Source organism: Balearica regulorum, chromosome 20 (assembly GCF_011004875.1).
Source record: "Balearica regulorum gibbericeps isolate bBalReg1 chromosome 20, bBalReg1.pri, whole genome shotgun sequence".
Classification (NCBI taxonomy): domain Eukaryota; kingdom Metazoa; phylum Chordata; class Aves; order Gruiformes; family Gruidae; genus Balearica; species Balearica regulorum.
In genome coordinates, this window is record NC_046203.1 from 10719378 (window position 1) to 10741525 (window position 22148).

Sequence of the window (22148 nt, forward strand, 5' to 3'; positions counted from 1 at the left end):
GCCATTATGTCACTGATGAACGGCTCTCCCTGTAACGCTGAATACTATGGCATATTAGTAATTATTACTCAGATGCGTAAATGCTTGCAAGATCAAAACCTACCTGTCTAGCCGCGTTATGTAATTACAGAGCAGAGCACTCAGCAGTGCACAGTTGCACTCCTCTTCTGTCTGATCTGGATCTGCAACGTACCATTACAAGAGGCACCATGGGCTCATTCCCACATCGAGCTGCAGTCGTGTAAATAACCTACGCCACTGGTAGACCACTTGGTATACTCATGGGGGGGCTGTCAGGACAGGACAGGGGTTTTATTTGATTTTAGGCACCACATCCCTGGAGAAGCTGATGCCGTGACATAAGCAACTCACAGGACCTAGTAGAAGAGATAAGAGATTTTAACTAGTCCTCCCATATGCTGCGCAGCCCAGAAGGCAGCAATGCGATAGAGCGTTCTCATGTGAAGAGAGACAAGCGTGCATAATACCACAGTGCAGCTGGTGAGTTAAGAGGAGCGGACGCATCACCAAGATAATGGCAGCGTCTGCGTGAAGATTAGCTCTAAAACTAAGCTTGGGAAAACAGCCCCTGAATTCATATGGATAATAACAGAATTTTTGATTCACGTATTCCTGTAGAGAGGGGAAATGACTGCATTCTTGGAAATTCGTTTGCAGAGGTGGCCTATGTCTAACAGTCCCCAGACAACAATGCTGAAAGAGCAATCTGTTGAGACACGCATGGCTGAAAACCTCAAGAACTGGTAACATCATCTGGCAGAGGCAGGAAACCCTTTCCTCCTGCCTCTACTCCTCTGGTGATGTAAGACGCAGCGATATTTACAGTGAACAGAAAGTGTAGCCTGCATTGGCCAAACCTTCACAAAGCTCTGATAATGCAGTGAAAAAACAATACTGGTTGATTTTCCTTCCATGCAATTTAACTTCTAGTACTCAATATTACACGCTCCTTCCCACTCTTGTGCCCAGAGCCAAACAAAGTGGATCTGCCAGAGAGTGAGGTTTAAGTAGGATTTAAGATATGCCTTGAACTTCTGATGGCAGTCCACGAAGGAGTGGATCCTACCCAGGCTGAGCAAGAGACTGTAACCACATGGTTTTGTCACACACAGAATAAAAGAAAGCATTGTGAATTACTGCCAAAATATTAAGGGCTTTTTCTCATTCAAAAAAAAAAAAAAAAAAAGGCTGAATCAACCAACAGAGCAGAGCTTTTCCCAGTGCTTTTGCAAGGTCAGATGCAACCGCAGCCAGACTGTGGCTGGGAGGAACCTGCACCGGCGATGGGCGCTCCTGGGCTGCGTGACTGTGACACAGCCCACAGCAGAGGATGTGGATGGGGGGCTCCAGCCCTTTTAGTCCCCTCTCTGCTTTCCCCCACTTACCTGCACTGTGAAACTAGGCCTGAACCTCCAGCTGCAACCACTCCGCTCGTTGAAAACCATGTCAAAAAAACAGATGGAAATAAACCAACGGGAAAGGCTGCCCAAGTGACACTTTTCTACTCAATGTTTTGCTTTAGAAAAGTCAGTGACAGGTTATCAAAGTGGATTTGTTTTTCAAAAGTTGATCTTTCCTAGCAAGAGGCACAGAATGACCGTACAGTAGATGCTATAATTACATAGGCTTGTTAATAATTGCATAGGCTGGAATAGGATACATTAGCCTAATTCAAGAATGCAATAAGAGAACATGAGAAAGACTACAGATCACGTTTTCAAGACAAAGTCCAATGTTGCTATCAGAAGTCCAAAGAAGAGGTGCTGGACATTTGGAGTCATACTGGCTTTGATCACAAATATGTTACAAAATGCTTCTAGAAGAAGTTTTCTATTTCTCTTAATCAGCTCTGCCCATGATCTCAAGGAATGAAGCCAGAAACCGGAGCATATAAAATAGTGAACATTTTGACATATGTAACTTGCTGTCTCCTACCCAGTGAAGATAAACTGTACATTTAAAAATTAGCATTCTGCATTTCTACAACACATCCAGTTAAAGGCTTCTAGCACCAAGTCAAGCTTTCTAACTTTGTAGAAAGATTATGAAAGCATCACAGGGAACAAAACATCAACCAGCCTGTCCCAGGGACAAGGCCTGGAGAGCAGCACAGGCTGCAGAACCCAGCCATGGTGTTCAACTGGGCCATTCAAGGGTGGGAGCCTCATGCTGGGGGATACTACTGGCACAAAAGGGACCGAGCGATGTGCTAGGATGAAGAGGCCACCTTGCAGACCTCACAAGAAAGCAAACCCTGTACAGATCCACACACCTAATCTCAGCAGACTCGAGGGACTTCCAAACACACAGATTCCAAACTGATCTGAAATAGCAGATTCAGAGATGGCAGTGCACCCTTTCTCCTGCAGATACGCTGGCACCGGCAGCGCACGGCTGCACCTTTAAGGCACGCAGGCTGCTGACAGCAAGGACACTGCATTTGCAGTAGACAAAGCATCACAATGGCGATGCCATGCCAATTAGCAGAATTTCAATTAATTGGCATTTAACAAGACTACAAAGTCGTCTTGGGCACAGCAGCTTTTCAGCAGGGACAAATTCTAAATCTCATAATCAGACTCCGCCAACCAGCCTCGCTTGGACAGTTCTTTAAATTCTTTTGTTTAAATTGCTGACTGCCCCATCGCTTGGGTACACTGCAAGCAAGCCACTCTCACTGAAGCTGATGGCAAAGCCCTCCCCAATTTCTGTCGTTTTGGATCAGGTCCCAAGACTCTTTTTAATGTAATACTCTAGTCTATGCAATCTACTGTCTTATGGAGGGCCAATGTTGCAAACTCTCCTTGCACTTAAATCCTATTACCTGTCTGCACTAATTCTGCATACAGGGCATTTACAGGTCCTTAGCTGTCTGCTCATACAGTTCCATATTCACCAGCCTCAGTCAGCCATGAAGCCCAGCATCTGCTAAGAGGGGAAAAAGAAAACAAAACCCAGAGATTTACCTTACTTCAATATTTAACCTCACAGTCAGTTTTTCCAACACTCTCATTTTGCACATGGCACAACACATACTTCAGAAACTCTGGGAAACAAGCAGGTTATGTTCTGTGCTTGCAAAGCAGCACCATCTACACTTACAGGGCAATAAAAATTAGCTTAATTAATAATACATCAGCAAGAAAATGGTAATGAGCACCCAGCAGGGAAAAGGACTGTTGTCTAATCTCCTTGTGTGGACTCCTCGCTTTGGCAGCAATCAGCAACTGCATCAGCATTACCATCCCAGTGCAAGCTAAGATATCTGACTCATCAGGGAATGCATGCAGGAACCACGGGGCCTCGTGTCACCATTTACATTTCTCTTTAAAAGCAGACACTGTTGCATCAGGAGCAGCTCTTGGCAGCTCCACACCAACTTCCACTTGTGGAGTTTTTGTCATTTAAAGAAGAATTTAGAATATCCCTGGGCATCCAATGTATAAATACACAAGACGACGGGGCCTCCTGCAATTGGCTCTTTGGCCACAGCTGCAAAATACATGGCTCTGCTGACAGAGCCTGCATCGGCTGCAAGCTGCTGACACAACCATGCTGCTGGATCACAAGCACGTTGGAGGGGGGGAACCGTATCAAACCTCCCTACTCCTCACAGAGAATATCCGAGCCATTTCCTTGGGACCTGCCTGCCCTCGCCGAGCAAAGAGGCACCGCGGGCTCAAACCGGTGTGCCGCCAGATGTCTCGGTTAGGTGCATTTCAAGGCAGATGATGGAAACCCCCTCTCCCAGCTGTTTTTCCTCCATGCTGCCTCCCCGCTGCAGGAGGCTGTTTTGGCAGGAGCCAGCACCCCACGAGTAAGAGCCTGGGGCTCGCAGCTGCCAACCAGCTCTGCCACTGGAACGCATCCACACTGGCACTCGGCCACAGCGCATGTGCTGCATGGGGAGGTGGTTTCCTGCAGCCAATGGAGGAGCTGCCGTTTCTGCCTTTCATCAGAAGCGTGGCTGGAAACAAAGGCCCGGTGAAGAAAGACAAGCTGGCTGGTAAAACTTCCTAGCACTCGCCAAACCTCAGACTTGACAAATCACCCTCATTCCTCATCACCTCCTGACCTCCTCTGCAGCCAGGCTGCCTCTGGGATCAAACCGTATTTAAGCCCGCACGCTGGCCGGGGGTGAGGAGGATCTTTGTGTCCTATGTCATTGCTGATGGCAGCCTCGAGCCACAACTCCAGGACAAACAGCAGCAACAGCAATTTAACGTGCATCGTGTAATTGCATAAAGCACCAGCATTTGCATCCGCAGCAGTAGGCAAAACTTTAGTCTGCTGTCACACAGGGGCAGAAGATAAATTATGTCTATAAAACAGCCTCCATGAGGATAGTCTAGAGGCAGGGATTTGAGAAGATATCAAACCAATCAGTTTTTAATAAAAGCCATAAATGATTAAGACCAACATGCTATCAACATAGAGCTGCATGAGGAAAGGTGCTAAACTCTTAGAAACCCAAGAACGGAACCATATCACCAGTATGAAGGGGACTTTCAATAGGGAAGACTATAAAATTTGCAGACAAAGAAATTCCAAAAATGTGGGAGTTCAGCACAGAGTGCACTGTGTGTGACAGGCACCTGGTCTAAATCTAAAAAAAAAGATGGGAAATACAACTTGCAGTGACTGGAAAACACAGTGGAAATAACCAAGACAGAATATGATCCCCCCTTGTTGGCCTTTTCAAACGATGCTAGCCGGAGGCTGTGCTAACCTCTCCCCACTGTAAATTCTCAGAAGTCAAAGCAGACGAATCTTCGGCAAGTGTGCTCAGTAGCAGTTTGTTTGCTCACTGGCGGTGTCTCCCTGGTACAGGGAGAAGTTGATTAAAAGACAGCATGGCTCTTCACCTCGCCTCTCCACGCACGCTCTGAAAACTACAGGATCTGGCACTACAGCAAGAGTAAATATTACGTCTCATCCAAAGGCCATCTTTAAAGGAACATTCGTTGTTTCTCCTCAAAGTATGGTAAAAAAGGTTAAATATGCCAGATGATGTCTCCGGGTTGTATAGGACACCTGCTTATAAACAATCATCTTTGCATAAAAAAAGGAGACATTAAAGCACCAATTTGAAACAATGCATCCTTAACAGTACTAGAAAATACCCTTCCTAATCCAAAGAACAAAAGGATTTCAAATGTATGAAATTCACTGATCCTCAACATTTAAAACTCAGAGTTGACAAAAGCTATTACAAACAAGTTTGCAATTAAAAACACCTAATGTCTTGGTTACCAGTTCAGCAGTGGTGCTTTCTGCAAAGCCTTCTGGGTGTTGATTTAATCTATCAAATATTAATAATGCTCCTCAATTAATAAAATATTTAGACTCATGATTTATGTTCTCATAATCTGGAGGTTTATGTTCAAACTTGCAGGCCAACAGGATACTAGATGGAATCATATAACCCAGCTCACTGCCTGACTGTTAATGCTTTCATCTCCCAAATACTGATACTCTCTTCTTTACACTGATAAAACCGTATTTGACAGGGTGTAAATTTGCTACCTACTCCCATGGCAATAAGAAATGCATCAAAAAACCTAATTTAATTCCTCAGGTCCCAAAAACGCAAGGCATGCAGAGCCGACACAAGCTGCACAGCGCTGCCAGCCTCCTGTGCCTTCCCTCAAGTCCCTTCCACGCACCTAAAGCAAAACTCCCGGGGAATGAACTTCAGCCAAGGGCAGCATAAAAACATGCCTTGGGTAACACCCCAGGAACCGAGATAATCGAGAGAGGATAAATTAAACTACAGGGAAGAAATAATAAAAACTACATATGGCTTTGCTGCCCAGCTGCTCACACCTGGGCTGAGCTAACACAGCACCAAAACCTTCAGTCAGTTTGGAGGCAGGGCATGGCTTTGAAGTCAAAGGCCTTTGGGCATTTGCATTCACCAGACACCGACTAACGTCACCTTTCAATAACTACCTCCTGATCCTGCAGCAGACTTTCAATTCCCAAATCAACAGCTGGACGAAGCTTGTAATTTTGAAACCCATTAATCCCTTCTAAGTCTTCTACCATGTGCATGTTTAATTTCCCACTTCTTGAAACAATATTATGATTTTTGAGAGAACCTGACTATAGCTTCTGAATGCTCTGGGTCAGCTGTATGAAACATCCCCAACTACCACTGAAGTTGGAAAAAAAAAAAAAAAAAGTGTAGTTTGCCTTCTGCCTTTGAGCTTTTGGGAGAAATTACCTATTAAAACTTTCTTTAAAACTGAAAGGATTAGAAATGTGTGACTGGAGAGGAAGAGGGCAGCTGAGATTCTCAAGAATTCAGAAGCTCACACTTAAAAAGGAAAAGGAGGAGAAAAAAAAGTACTTCACAGTACTCAGGGCTGTATTCAAATGCATCAGCAGGTCATGGCCAATAGTCCTGGGGAGACCAGGGTTCCCTTTTGCCAGTTAACATGCTAAAATACATCTGTCCACACCTACACTTGAGTTCTAAAATTAATTAAAAAGCTGAAGTAGCACTCTGAACAACACATAGACTTTTTCTCTTAACCTAACCAAGGCCAAAGCACAGCATACTTCAGTTCAGACACCTGGACTGCAATTCTCTCTCCGCAGAGGTGCCCGAGCTCTCGTGCTGTGTTCCCTTCAGCTCTATGGATGGCTGAAGCCATCAGATCCATCCTGGCCGCCCTGCGTTCTCAGAAGGAATAAGCACCACCTTCGTCTTCTTTTTGGCAACGAGGCAAGCACAAGCAGGCATGTTTTTCTGAAGCATCACAAGCCTCCTGGACTTCGCTGCTGTGTAGTCTTTGGGCACCACTACTATCTCCACTCACCTCAATTTGCTTAGTTCCCAGTTCTGCACTGTTGCCACAGCAAGCTCCTAACCATCTCCTGGGTCACCCAAGCTGACCCAAGATGCTACAATCACTTTGATTATTTTTATCCCTGTTTGCATGATTTTACATTTCCCTGTAACAAATGGAATAAGTCACTTACCTGGCTTTATTTTGAGTTTATCCATGTCAGCTCGGTTATATTTACTTCCTCTGCAGCTGCACCACCTGCAAATTTCCTGCCTCTCCCACGTGCTGTCTCTGCAGGATGATTAGCTGTATGCAAACAGAAATGGACCCGAATTTTCTGCTCTACCAGTCCATCCCACTCACCATTCTCCCTGTCCTAAACTGACACTGCTCACCCCTGCCTCGGAGAGCTCTCCCTTGAGGAGCTATGACACTAAAAAGGATGGATTTAGTATTTAATAGCCCACCTCCACCCCAAGCCAGTCCCTTGCACACACAAGTAGCTCAGCCCTACACCGTGTCGGCTCACCTTGCTCAGCAGCTGCCTGCAGTTTATGTCAGGCAGCGTGTTTGAACAGTGACTCCTCCGTGGAGCCAAACTACCTCAAATGTAAACTCGGGCAAAACGAGCTGGTGTGGAGGCAGACAGCAAGACAGGGGTGGGGATCAGGCTGGGCACTAGGGAAACACGAATCCTCTTGGAAGAACGTTTCCTAGTTGAAAAGAAGATACCCTGGATGTCCTTGATACTTTGCCTAGGCTAGTAATTTTTAATTAAAAGCAGGAAAGCCTTTCTATTTTAGATGCAGCAATACCAGCATCAAGCACTTTTATAAGTACAGTTTATTCTGGGTTTATTATGCATTTCACGGAGCTTGGCAGTCAAGCTAAGCCAGCACTCTTCCACTCCCCATCAGATTTACTTTACCACTTCAACCAGTCACCTGCCATCACCGACGGGACGTGTTTGCCCACACACTGAGGGAGGACGGACTCACACGACTTCTCCCTAATCCACCTGAGACACAGACAGCTAGGTAAGCCTTTCACCAGTGACCTTCGGCTTCCACGACAGTCAAGGAGGGGGAAATCTCCAGCAAAACTTGTCTGGAAGCACTCAAAGAGATCCCTTGAACCTCTCACAGTCCTGCATGAAACGTAACCCACTTTCACCTCCTGTTTTTCTGGGACACAGTGATCCAAACCACAGGCACCAGCTCTGCTTCAAGCACTTTGCTAGGGTAACGCAAGAGGAATACGGCTTGCTGCCAGCCCCTCCACAGCCCCGCTTCTGGTGCGGAGAAGCCACGCAGGCAGCATTGCCCCAGCTTCAGGAGGGGAAGAGACAGATCACAAAATGCCAGCCAAGCTGATAAAGAGCAAGGCCCCAGATTAACGTTTCAGATCAGTAGCAACGCAACAGTATCAGTCCCTAATCATTTCGATATCAGCTGCTCTCATGCATGTTTGGAAGTGTGATACCCCAGGGTACCAGTACATCGCTCTCTGCTAGCGGCAATGAACCACTAAGGGATGCTAATGCCTCCATCAGCTGGCACAGCTGTTCGCAAGGTGAGTGCCCATCCAGCTCTGTCTGCCAGCACAGCTCGAATCAGTTCCCTCCACAGAAAAGCTGTTTGTTTGTTTTTCTTGGTTTTGTCGGCGTTTTTGCTGGTAATTGCATCTCTACCTGAACTTCTGCTGACACAGCTATGGTGGAGGGGACAGCAATTTCTTTGCATTCGTGGACAGATAACTAGGTCGGCAAAACTTCTCAAATGTAGACCAAGCCTTTGCTTTGGAAAGCAAAAAATAAGCTACCCTGGTCTAAAACCACCTCTAAACTAATACAGCTACATACACAGCAAGGACTTTTATTAGTACAACTATTTCAACAAGGAAGAATGAAAAATCATCCTCTCCAGCCAGCATAATTAAACTGGGAGAGCTTTTTTTAAAAAGTATAAACCAGGCCTTTGATTCTGCCTTCACTGACAAAATGTTCTTCAGATGCCTTCTTTAGTCACGTTGGCTCAGCCACATTAGCTTAACACAACTGAAGGGCACTTTGAAGGCTTTCTTAAAACTTCAGAAGTCATATTTGCCCATTCTGTTATTATTTAAAGTTTGCCTTGAAAGAAAAGTATGAGTTCCCGAGCAGTCTTTGCTAGCCCATGGCTTGATCAGCATGTGAGAATTCACATTAGGAAAATAAATCATAGAATCCCAGACTGGTTTGGGTTGGAAGAGACCTCACAGCCCACCCAGTACCACCCCTACCACGGGCAGGGACACCCTCCACTAGCCCAGGTTGCCCAAAGCCCCATCCAACCTGGCCTTGAACACTGCCAGGGAGCCAGGGGCAGCCACAGCTTCTCTGGGCAACCTGTGCCAGGGCCTCAGCACCCTCACAGGGAAGAATTTCTTCCTGATATCTAACTTAAATCTACCCTCTACATTAGCATCCATTTGACACAGCGTAAAATTTTGTCATGGGCAGGGCAGTGTACAATTTTAACAAGTTAATAGAGTAACCCTTGTGCCAAAGCCACTAACTGATAAAGTTAAAAACTCTCCTTACTGAAGGGAGAGAGGGAAAAAAACTCCTTTCTTCGTACAAAGATGCAGATAAGTTGTTGAAAACTGTGTTAAGGCTGGTATTCCAGAAGAGATCTAGCACAACAACTGGAAACACACACCTTTTTCCTGTGTTCATGTCAACGTAGTATCAACATACCTCACTGCACTAAGAAGACCGAGGAAAACAGCCATCAAAACCTGCAGGCTTCCAGACAGCTCACAAAGGAGGAAAGATGATGGGGTTTAAAATGCACCAAGTTTTCCTGATGTAGCTTATTGAGACAGACTCCGTATTAAAAGCAACGGCCCTGGGAAAGCAAAGCCCTCTCCTCACTTGCAATACCAGCTGGCAGGAGTAAATGAGAAAGGAGGAAGGGCAGGGCAGGCCTGAAAGGAGCACTGGATTTCACGTCACCTGCAAAACAGAAAGTGGGAAACTGAAGAAATCATCTACGTGCTGACTGCTCAAAGGCACTGCTCATTAGGTCCTGGCTTTTCCTATTATCACTCCTGCACTCGGTGGCCTATTACAGCAACCTCCTTCCAGCCAGGGACCAGTGAATAGGAAGCGCTTTGACATGAGTGAATGTTGCCCCTTAATCCAGTAGGGAGTTCATTGAACAGGCGGAGGGCTGCCTACAGAGCTCCCGGCACCAGCTGGCGGAGGGGATGAGAGCAAGGATCAAAGCCAGGGCAAAGCCTTAGCACCACGAGCCTGATTTGCGAAACTGCTCAGCCTGTTAAGTCCTCGCCTTTAAAACGTGGGGAGCTGCTGGGTGCTGAACTCGTCGGAGATCCGCCTCAGCTGAGGGTGCTGAGCAGTGGGGAAATCTGTCCTCTATGTGGCTTGCACACCGTCTCTTCACTTTAAAGATCAAAGCTGCATCTCCAGAAAAAAAAGATGTTACAGATCAGAACAGATAGGAGGGGAAAAAAAAAAAGGATGAAAAATGCAGTGTGACTTCTGAAGAGAACCACTTCATTCAAAGCCACACACACACCTTACTTCCTGCTTAGCATGCAGGCACCAGCCTTCCTGAGGTTAGCATGAGCCTGAGGAAAAGCATCGTGGCTCAAAACCTCCCTTTTCAAGCTCACACCAAACGATCGTTTTAGGAAACACACAAACACAAGGTCAGCTGATTCTCCTCACTAAACTGATGCAAACTGGAGTAGCAGCATCAAATTCAGTGAACTTGCACTATCACAAAACTAGCTGAGCAAGACAAACTCAATTCCTTAAACTTTAATCTTTAGCACTGCATTCGCACTAGGTCTAAAAATAAGTAAAAGCACCAAACCAGACTGGATGTAAGAAACCTGGTAAAGAAAACCAGCAGCAGAACCAGTCTTCTCTGCAGCGATGTGGTTATTGCACCTGACTGCAGCACGGCTACTTACCTGGCAGCTCAACCATTTCCCAAAGAACAGTTTGCTTGGGGCAGCCTCCAAGTAAGGCAGCCGAAAGAGAATAACCACCGAAGTTCAGAGCTCAGAAGACATGAAGATCTTGGTGCTAAAGATTTTCCCTCACTCACCAACACTAAGATTTGGCAAGGAGCTATTCTATACTGGAAACTTTTGTCTTGAGTGAACTGACTGCCAACAACTTTGTCTGCAGAGGCGGTGTGGACACTCCCTGGAGGCACACAGCACTCTTCCAACTCGCCTGCTCCCACCCAGCTCTTTGCTTACAGCAAATATCTCCTCCCAGGAACACACCTCTGCACCTCTCTTGACCAAGTGAAATAATCCCTCATTTCTGCTCCATCTTGCGCATGGTAGAACACCGCGGTTGTGGGATGTTAGTCCTTGCTCTCCCCCACCAGCCCTGGGGAAGCAAAGAGCATCTCCTCCGGTCTTTAAACTCCAGCCTGATTTATACCAACTTCCTCCCCTCTGGCCTCAGAGGGGTATAAGCAAAAGCAGATCTAGCCTCAGATTTAACTGAGTTTATGGGGGAGGGGAGGAATTAAACTCCAAATGAGTCACCCTTCCCTCCCCATAATCCATGGCAACATCTGTGGATATTAAGCCTAATTCTAAGAGCAATGTTTCTTAATACTTTGCATACAGAGCAGACCCAGCCAGAACTCCTGGGAGATGCTTCCCAAAATAAAAGGTGTGCATCTGTAGCGTTAAGACTAACCTGTGCATTGAAAACTGATGAGTTATGAGCCAACTCCTGCTCCAGTTACAGCCATGCCATCCTCCTGAATCACACCCAGGTAGCTGAAGGCAAAACCAGACCATGGAGTCACAGAAGCACCCGAGGGCTGATTCCTCTATCGCAGGCAGGATTAACACCTGATCCTCTTCAAAAGCACAAGGGAAGGGCAGCAGGATCAGGCCTTGAGATGCAGTGGTGATGGAACAGAAAGCATAAGGAAAACCTTCGACAAAACTCCCACCAAAGATGACGGGAGTCTCACCCGAGTAATAAATTCGAGTTGTCTTCGCAGCACTTCAAAAAGAACTGCTGTTGCCACCTGCGTGGCTGTGCTACAAACTTCATCTCACACAAGGCAGAGGTTCCCTGCCGCAGCACAACCCTCAGAACGTGGTATTTCAGCCGGAAAGCTGGGAACGCTGCAGCGCAGCCTGTCACACTTGAAGGGCGAGGTGTAACCCAGCAGCAGGGAGATGCTGGTCGGTAACTGCACCTGGCTACAGTTACGGAGCATCCACTCATCTCCAGCTCTTACGCAGTTTGTATGTGAACGTACACCTCTCTTACTATCTCGGTGCTCTCTTTGCACACATGAAGGCTCAGCAGCCTGCACACTGCGATCTAGTGTTTACCTGAGGGCAAACACTTATAAAAAGTTTATATACTCTGACAAAACCAGGGAAGAAGTTTCAGCCTGGCATAAAGAAACTCCACCAGCGCAATAGGTATTTCAGTTCCGTGTGCCACTCGCGTAATTTTATGGGGTAGTTGAGCTGTTGTACTCTTTGGGGACATTTACGGATCCGGCTAATTACAGCTAGTTGTTATTACATGCCAAACTTCATTTTCTTTGAGGATTTTGGCTGCGATTCCGTTATTTCCCCAAACCTCGCGCTCACCATCACTACACCAATACCGGGCACAACCCGCCGCGGGTGCCGGCCCCCTCGCAGTCCAGGCCGGCTGCCGAACGCCGAGAAGGAGCCGCTGCATCTCCAGCCGCCTCAGAGCACACCGCAGCCGTCCCCTCGCCCTCCGGCCCCCCTCGGATCGCCAACACGGGCGACTTTTTCTGCTCGGCCGAGGCCCACGGGCGGTTTCTGGGCCTATTTCGGCGCGCTGCACCGAGGGAAAGCCGGAGAGCCAGCCCGGGCTGAGCAAAGGGCAGCCGAGCTGCCGGCCCGGGCCGCTCGGCCCCTGAGGAAACTCGGGAGAGTTTTCTGAGGTAAAGCTCAGGGTTTTCCTCTCCAAAGGCAACTCCCCCTCGCCCCGTCTCGGCCGCCGTTTCCTAGAAAGCCGGAGGCTGCAGCCCACCTCACACACCACACCCCGGGAAGCGGCCGTAGGCACAGCCCACCTCCCGGCGCGCTTCCCGCCCGCCGGGCCGCCGCGCTCTGGGGGCAGCGCTGCGGGGCGCAGGGCTCCGGCCGGGGCCGCCCGCCAGCTCCTCCCGCCGCGCGGGGCCAGGCTGCCGGGGGCGGGCCGGGGGCCGGGCCGGGGCCGCCCCGCCGCCGCGCGGGCCCGGGGCCCTGCATGCCTCATGCCTGCCCCCGCACGGGCGCGTGCCCGCCGCCCGGGACCCTGCATGGCTCATAGCGACGGCCCGGCCGCTACCGCCGCGCCCGGCCGGCCCTGGACTCTGGATGGAGCCGCGCCAGCGCCGCCCGGCGTCCCGCCGCATGGGGGGCCCCGGAACATGGATGGCGAACTCGCCGCTCCCCCCCGCCTCCGCCACACGCACTCGCTCCCATTGGGGGGAACCCCGGAACCTGTATGGCCCATACCACTGACTCACCGTGGAGGGGTGTTACTTATACAGAGTCCCGGGCCCCCCTACACACAATGGCAGCAGCTCCCACATTCTTCCCCTCAGAGGAGTTGGACTGAACCATGGGGCGGCGGGGGCACGGCCCCCCTCCCGGCCTCCGACAGAACCCGCCTGGCCCTGGGCGATACCACTCCACGCTCCCCCATCTTCCTTCCCCCCGCCCGGGTAGATGGACGCCGCCGCTCTCACTCACCTCGGCATCCACTGTGGCCATGGCCGGAGCCCCGGAGCGTAGCCCCGCCCCCTCGGCGGCTCCTCACGCCTTGGCTCCGCCCCTTTCCCCTCATTCTTCTCAATGGAGACGCTCCGCCGGCCACCGCGCATGCGTGCGACAGCATGGCGGCCCCCGCGGGGCCCCTTCGGCCGTACGGCGTCATGGCGGCGCCCGTCCGGAGGGTGCCGTACAGCTGGAGCAGGGCTGGGGGTGGGCTGAGGATGGGGTGAGGCGGGGACAGAGGGGGGATGGGGACAGGGCCCCTCGCTTCCCCCCCCCCCCCGGCGTCACCAGCACCCCCCAAACCACGCACTCTTTACTGTTTGCACCGGGAGCCCCTGGGGCGGCAGCTCCGGCCCCTCGCACCGCGGGTTTCACCCCACCGCCCGCGGCAGGAGCTCGGCGTGGGGGGGGAGGAGCACCGGGCATCGCTCACCGAGCAGACAACGAGTTTCCCAAACTCTCAGCAGTACCCCGGGACAAAGGTGCTCAGCGGCAGCGCTTTTCCCCAAACCTGAACAAAACCCGTGCAGGAAGATCCCGGGGGAGTCCCGCCGTCCTCCCGCCGGAAAAGGACCCTTTGAAAACCATCTCCCGGTGGAACTTCTCCCGCTTTTGTGTTATTTTTATTCGTCCGAGCTACCAGCCGTCTGTCCTAGCTAAAGACCGGGACGGATGCGCCGGCGGGAGGGAGCAGCTCCCCCGGTCCCGCCCCGGGGGGTCGTTTCCAGCCGCTCCTCCCCCTCCCCGACCCCACGGGCCCCCCCAGGGCCCGGGCCTGGCACTCCAGGGTTGCAAACACCGATCAGCTCTTCTGCAGCTCTGGAGTAAAGCGGGAGAGACAGCAAGGGCGGGGGGGGTGGTGGTGGGGGGAAACCAGGCAGACAGACAGACCGACCCCCCCCCCCACCCCCGGGCTCCGGCCCCGCATCCTCCGGGTGCCACCCGGGGAGATCACAGCGGCTCCGGGGGGACGCGGGGACCGGCAGCCGCGGCTCCCCCAGCCCCCCCGAGCGGGAGAGCGCTTGTCCCTGGGAGGGAAACGGGAGCCTTCGAGCGCCATGACGTCAATTTCCACATTTTTTATCAGCTCTCCCGAGGAACAACATTCCCTCCCTCGGCCCACGGCCCGACCCCCCGCTCCCCTCGGCGGGCGGGCACCATCCGCTTCGGCAGGCTTCGTGCGGGGAGCCCCGGGGCTGCTGCCGGGCTCACAGCGGGGCCGGGTGCACCCAGTGACACCCCGGGGTGCCGGAGCACAGCAGGGAGCGGCGGTGCCCGCACAAACCCGGGTGCCCCGGGGCTCGGCCCGAAGCTTTGACCGTAACAAAGTGACCTCGGCGCTGCCAGGCGACCCGCGCGCTGCCGTCACTCATCCATCGTCCCCCCCGAGCCTGAGCCCGGGGCCCCGGGCACTGCCGCCCTCCGGAGAGGGGAACCGGGGAACCGGGCCCTGGGCCCCGCGGCCTCCCGGCGGCCCCGCCCGGCCCCGAGCTCAACCCCGCGGCGGCGGCTGCTGCTGCCCCCGCCCGGCCGCGCCGCGGTCAAAATAAGAGTCCCCGGGCTGGAGGCGGGACCCGCGGCTGGGGGAGGCCCCGCCCCGCTCCATCCCGTCCGAGCAGCCCCTGCCCCGACTCAGCAGCAGTTAATTAATTAACCTCCCGGGAATCAATCCCCCGTGCACCGGCAGGGCCAAGGTAACATCCCCCCACCCCCCGCCATGGTCCCTCCGGTGCCTCCCGCAGCGTGGGGACCCAGAGGGGTCCCGGGGGTCCCTCGGGCAGCAGAGAGGAGCTGAGCCGGCTGAGGAGGGTGGCAGGGCTGGGTGTTCCCCCCCCCCTCTCCGCTCCCCCCCGCCCCCAGCATGGAGTGACTGTCCCCTGCACAAAGAGGAACCACCAGCATCTCAAAACGGCCCATCAGGAAAGCCCGGGCTCCAGCGAGGGCCATGGCCCCAGAACATCACCACCATCCCGCACCGGGGATGCTCAGCTTGGCATGGGAGGGAAGGGAATCACCCGCCTTCATCCCTGCTCCTACAACCACCACATGCCCAGGCCCCAGCACCCGCAGGGGCTCTTGCACCTCCAGGACAGGGGTGAGGGAGGTTGGTAGGGCAGGGCGGCCGATCAGGCCGGTGGGTCTGGTGGCACCTTGCATGTGCTGGGGCTCCATCTTTCCCAGCTGGAGCTGGGGATGCTGCAGCCGCTGGGACAAACCTCCCTGGGCCATCAGGAAGGGAAGAGGCTCTCCAAGAAGCAGAAATAACTGGGAACACACAGAGCCTTCACAGCCCATGGCTGCCTGCCACAGCTCTCCTCCTGCATGGAACCCTGCAGCTCCACCGGTTTAACCTCAAGTGCTAATGAACATGAGTGGGGCGAGGACGAGCTCTGTTTTGCCACAAACGCCCCATTTTCCTTAAGCAGCTCCTGTGAGTCCCAAGAGGAGCTGCAGAGCCTGGGACTGGGGGTGCAGAGCCCGGGGCAGGGGGTGTGGGGCCCGGGACTGGGGGTGCAGAGCCCGGGGCAGGGGGTGCAGAGCCTGGGACTGGGGGTGTGGGGCCCGGGGCAGGGGGTGCAGAGCCTGGGGCAGGGGGTGCAGAACCCAGAAGTGGGGGTGCAGAGCCCAGGGCAGGGGGTGCGGGGCCCGGGACTGGGGGTGTGGGGCCCGGGGCAGGGGGTGCAGAGCCTGGGGCAGGGGGTGCAGAACCCAGAAGTGGGGGTGCAGAGCCCAGGGCAGGGGGTGCGGGGCCCGGGACTGGGGGTGCGGGGCCTGGGACTGGGGGTGCAGAGCCCGGGGCAGGGGGTGCAGAACCCAGAACTGGGGGTGCAGAGCCCGGGGCAGGGGGTGCAGGGCCCATGGCAGGAGGTGCAGAACCCGGGACTGGGGGTGCGGGACCCGGGGCAGGGGCTCAGCCCGGGGCAGGAGGTGCGGAGCCCAGGACAGGGGGTGCGGAGCCCAGGACTGGGGCTCAGCCCCGGAGCACGGAGCCAGCAAACAACTCGGCCGCGGCAGCTCCGGCTCCAGCCGGGCTGACATCGCCCTCTCCCGCACCGAGCGGGGCGAGCAGGGCCGGACCTCCCCACCCCGGGTCCCTGCCAGCAGGAAGAGCAAAACCCGGCCGGGCCAGCGCTTCCTCCGGCCGGGAGCACGGCTCCTTCCTCCAGCCGGGAGCAAGGGACAGCTGAGCTCACCCCGCCGGCGGCTGCCCCAAGGGTTCCCCCGCTATGGTGGAGGAGATGCGGCTTTGCTGCAGCCTTGGCTATAAATCAGCTTTTGAGAGGCGGAGGCCTCCTCTGAAAGCCCGGAGCCGCTTCTCGCCGCGTACGGACAAGCGTTTATCGCACGTTTAACCCCAGCAAAAGCACACGTGGTCTTAAAAAAGGAGATCTTTATTTACATTTTTCAGTTCTTTACATTTGGTGGTTTAAAACCCGGGACAAAAATACTCCCCAGAAGCCGTGGTAAACATGTAAAACAGCTAGTTTACGTTTTAAAACCCAATAATAAATTGACACAGAATTCATAGGTTGTACAGAGCCATCACAAATATTGTTGTATAAAACCCCAAAATCTGTAAAGAGAACCACAGGAATAAAGAATTACAGCCACGAGTATTGGTACAAGAAAGGGCACAAGTCTTCAGGGTTTTACCCCACCAGTCTCTCTTGGGGAGGAGGGATGGGACATTCCTGTTGCAGATAGCTGGAAATATTTTAAAACACAGAATAAAACCCAAATGGACCCCAGAAAACCCTTTATCTCCTCTCTTGTGCTGGCTCCACAGGAAAACTTCCTAGCAGAAAATACTTACTTTTACAAAACTACTTAAAAGTTCAGTGGAAAGGTAAAAAAAATAATCCTTGTCCAACAAAAAGAAGAGCCTTCACCTCCCCTGTCTCCCCTTTCCCCATCTCCTGGCAGTGGGACGACAGGTGCCGAAGCGGAGTTTAGTAGGACACAAACACCACTGAAAAAGCCAAGAATATGGAGGCGGCACATGTGGAGAGCGGGACAAGAAGAAAACCATGAAGGACAAAAAAGCAGCAGCAGCCAAAAAAAAAAAAAAAAAGACAGATGATATTTTTGGTATTTTGCAGTGAATGCCAAGTTTGGAAACAATTAGCTCACAAGCTTCACTTGCACCCCCCCACTTCCCTTCCCATTTCAAACAAAACCAAAAAACAATGGCTTAAAAAAATTGAGCCAGGAATTTGAATGAATTTTTGTGCGCTGAAGTTTTTTTACCTAGAGCTGGATTTGGAAAAAAAAAAACGGACTTTTTTCCTCTTTATTCCAGAGTTCAGAAAGAGGGGATAGGGATGACCCAGGGCCCACAGGAGCTTCCAAGGACTTCAAGAGGTGGGAGCCAGAGGGGCTGCAGAGAAGAGAGACCGCAGCGAGGCAGAGGACAGAGGGATTGTCCCCTCGCCCTCTCCAGAGGGGACATACTCGCACCCAAACATGGGTTTAGCCCCACCGTGCTCACCCACGTATACCCCGAGGACCTTGCTGCCACAGCGCCCTGGGGCCACAGCTGCAGGTAGGTTTAAGAAGAGCTGGACCAACTCCTCCATCCTGCAGTCCTGGACCATTTCAAAGGGGTCCATGAAACGTGAACAAGGCTCTTCGTGTCAGGCTTCGATTCCCTGCCGCAGCGCTGGGGGACAGGCACGGCTGGGCAGGAACGCTGAAAACCCCAGCGCTTTGCCAGTTATTTCTGTCCGCTTGCACAAGAGCGAGGGTGTTCTGAGACAAGCTTGGGGTGATACCCTGCTGCATCCTGGCCACAGCCGCCTCCACGCTCTGAGAGGCCTCTCCCTGCAGGAGCTGTGCGTGCTCAGCCCGAGCATCCAAAAGAACAAGGACCACGAGGTCTAGCTCCAACTCCTCCCTGCTCCCTCCACAGCAGGCAGCGGAGATGGACACTCCTCACCAGCGAAGAAGAGCGTGCCCGCTTGCTCCCTGCTTTGCAAAGGGGACTCCACGTACAGCAAGAGGTGCCGGAGGACCAGTTTGCAGCAAAGAGAATTTGGGAGAGCAAGCTCAGGTGCGCGGGAGTGCTGCAGAGAGGCAGGGCACAACACAGGAGCTGTGTGAGATACAGCTGTCCCTCCCCTCCACAGTCTCCACCATGAATGGTGCATTCCCAGCTCCAAAGGTTAAAGGAGGAGGGCAGACACTGGCTGGGGGTCTAGAAGGGCACCCCAGGGGCTCCGGCCACAGTAACCGAACAGCATTCGAGTCTTCCAGCCAAGGAACATGGGCTGGACACGTCACCGGCAGCTTGGCTTCAGGGCTGGAGAACAAGGAACCAGGAACCCAGACCCAGACCCCGGCTGGTCAGGAACCTGTACCCCAACCCAGCACAGCCAGAAGCACCGACAGCTCACAGGAATTTTTTCAGAGGCGTGGAAGGGATTTGGGTTGAGGGAAAGGAGGGATACATACTGCCAACAGCAGAGGCCACAGGAGCTACAGGCTGAGCTGGGCAAAGCAGGTTCAACTAACAGGGAGGAAGAGGAAGATGAAGAGCACCGGGGAAGAGATGTACCATTAAGAATGAACAAGCACCTGCCTTTGACCCCCTGCGTATCAAGAATGCTTTTCACGGCAGGCACAGGCCACCAGGCAAAGGGGAGAGTCCGGAACAATAAAAGCTGGGCAGAAGCGTAAGTTGAGCTGAGGGTGAAGAAGGATCCTCGTGTCTGAGACACACCTCAGGCTACTTGCAGGGACAACATCTAGGCAACACCTGCATGGTTCAGACATGGCGTCACCGAACTGTGGGTGTGGGGAGGAGCCGTCTTCCCTTTTCAATAAGTTTCTTCCAAACAGCTCCTAACAGAGGGCATGGGCTGGTGGCCTCCAGCCCCTGGCTGTTCCATCTCCACGCTCCTGAAGGGAGAGTCCACTCTCCCCTTCCTCCCCACCAGCCTACCTCCTCCTTCCTGACCTGAAGCTGGACAGCACAGAGCACTGCCTGAGACCAAACCACGGCTTTGGGACACAGGGAAGCAGCGGTGCGGTGGGTGCTCTCTCTGGAACCGAGCCCACGTGGTGCCAAACTCCATCCAGCCACCTGGAACTACAGCCCAGCACCGTGGTCAGGCTGCACCACGCTTGTGTTCCCAGAGCCATCCTGGCAGAAGTCACCTTCACGGTGAGAGCACAAAAACTTGCTTCATTTTGTAAGAAATCAGCAAGGTGCATTCCTGGATTTGGCATGAACAGGCACATGGATAAGCATCAGAAATGGATGAAAAAGCACAGCATTTCTCTTAGAATAATTTATTAAATACAGCATTAAAATTTGTATTTATGAATTCAATCATTAAAAACAAAACTTCATCTCATATATATATATATATATATAGTCAGGGACAGTAACAATCATTCTATCAACATCGGTGCATGTTGTGCCAGCACTGCTCAGAACGGCACCTTCTCTACACTATCCTTAAAGCAGTTCAACACTTAAAAAAAAAATAAAAATAAAATGTATTTGCAAAGAAAGAGTGCAAAGCAGGGCTTGTCCCCAGCTGCCTGCCAGGGGTGTGCAGAGCCAGGCTAAAATGAGGAGGCAGAGGCTGCAGTGCTCCTAACAGGTTTGTTAGATATTGCCCACCCAGCGTGAGGCAGCGTGGAGACCAATTCTCAGAGGTGCCAAAGGTCTGCAGTCCACTATTTCAGCCGTGGCTGGATGCCTGCAGCTCTTAAGTATCTGGTTTGTGGTTTCCTCAGCTTGGGCAGTCAATACTAAAAAAGCTAAACAAGGGGGGGAAAAAAAAAAAAAAGCAGAAAATAAAAACGTTGGTTTTACATCCACCAGTTTCTTCCCTCAACCTGCCAGGTCCGGCGGAGGCTGCACATGAGGCGTAGTGTTCGTGCTCCCACTCACTCATTTTCACAACCTGCCGTGGCTCGGCTCAGGAGACAAGCAGTAAACCAGTACCAGCTCGCAGAGAGAACAGCCCCCAGGCCAAGCGCCATCGCACATCGCACACTGGCTCGGCAGCGTGGACCGCTCCTGCGAGAGACGCCGGGCTGAGCCTCGAGGGAGGGTTGTCCCGGAGGGAAGGGCTTCCACGGACAGGGCCCTTGGGCAGACTCAGAGGTAGCATCGGACAAACTTTTGTAACTTGATTGTCATGTAATTCTGGCCTGCCGAAGGCAGCGGCAGCTGGGATGGAGAGGGGACCCTGCAGGGTGGGAGATGGGACATGGGGGATCGGGTCCCCCTTGCTTGCAGACTGACCAGCGCTGCGGTGGAGCAGCGAGCAAGGCTGGACTCTCCTACAGGGCTGTTCAGAGAAAAGTCACCCTTGCTGAAAAAGGCCAGAAGCTGGCTGGTGGGCTCCCCACGGTAACACCGGGCTCTCCCTCCGCAGCTCACCAGGGTCTCTTGGGTTATGAGCAAGTGCCCCAGCGAGCTCCCCGCTGCCAGAGCCTGCTCTCCTCTCACCACAGGCAGCCAGCGCTGCAGCCTGCTGCGAGAGGACCAAAGGGTGCCGGTCACTCACCCCACAATGCAGGTATAGCGAGGGCTTGTGCTTTTGGCTTTTTAAGAGTCCCTAACCTTCCGAACCTGCTTACTCCAAGAAACCTCCTGTTTCAGCTACCCTTAGGACCTACGAGGACAAGGAGGAAGGGCTGTCAAAACCATTTCTGGAGAACGCACGGCCCACAAAAAAGAAAAGAGAGTCCACACAGCCCAGCCTTCACCTACAGCGGACACATGCCAAGTCAGGAGCATTTCAGATAAGGCATCGCAGGTGCTTTGACAGTAAAGCAGTTAGTTTTTACTACAGTACTTTAAACACAGGCTGCTGCAGAGGGCATCCCTGGGGCAAAACCAGTTCTCCAGCACTTGGTGCAGCAGCAGGAGATGGTTCAGTTTCCCAGACCTCTCCTACGCACACACACACGGGCTGCTCTGGCTGCCCTTTTTGGTTTTTTTTTTTCCCCCCCTCCCTAGAAAGAGACTTCAAAAGCCCAGGCTGGGATGTGCCATTTACCCCACCAAGCAGCCAGAGAGATAAAGAGACGCCTTGCGCTGTACCAGACTTTGCAGTAGGCAGGTGGGTGAACCGTGGCGCCCGGGGGCGGGCAGCGCCAGCGGGACTCGAAGCAGGGGAGGCTAGTTGCCGTTGCTGATGCTGGAGTTGGCACTGCTGCAGCTCTGCTCGTAGGATGGAGGCGCCTCTGTGGAGGAAAGAAAGATTAAGAGCGGTTACGGTGGGTGTTTGGGAAGTTCCCTTCACCCCAGTCGATGTAACTCGGTGCTGAGCAAAGCAAACTGCGAACAGGTACACGTGTCACGCACGCAGGCACTCTCTCTCCAGGACCCTACAACCCGCCCCGCTGAAATATATGCGGTTTGCATGCGCGCACGCAGATTCTGAGCCTGCCAGTCCCATCCCTGTCCTGATGCCTACAGGGGTTAAAATCAGCACCTCAAAGTCCTGTTCTGTTCCTCCCCTTCTTTCACAAGCATCCTCGCACTCCAACACCCCCGGATCACAGGTGACCCGTGCC

General features: G+C 52.9%; 2 protein-coding genes across 8 annotated transcripts in view; both read right to left on the reverse strand.

The window, feature by feature from the left end:
- The window catches only part of EHMT1 (euchromatic histone lysine methyltransferase 1), a 123143-nt gene extending 109479 nt beyond the window's left edge, over positions 1-13664 (reverse strand). For 4 of the 6 annotated variants that reach the window (XM_075772786.1, XM_075772775.1, XM_075772785.1 and 1 more), the window contains exon 1: positions 13587-13664. In XM_075772786.1, the coding sequence (XP_075628901.1) occupies positions 13587-13607 (21 nt within the window). In that variant the 5' untranslated portion in view covers positions 13608-13664. Of the gene's footprint in view, positions 1-9552; positions 9662-11544; positions 11660-13586 lie in introns of those variants that run through there. The other 2 variants (XM_075772781.1, XM_075772780.1) reach the window with 2 other exon arrangements.
- Positions 13665-19885: 6221 nt separating this feature from the next.
- Positions 19886-22148, reverse strand: part of ARRDC1 (arrestin domain containing 1) — a 36562-nt gene continuing 34299 nt past the window's right edge. For both annotated transcript variants that reach the window (XM_075772240.1, XM_075772239.1), the window contains one exon: positions 19886-21815. In XM_075772240.1, the coding sequence (XP_075628355.1) occupies positions 21751-21815 (65 nt within the window). In that variant the 3' untranslated portion in view covers positions 19886-21750. The remainder of the gene's footprint in view (positions 21816-22148) is intronic.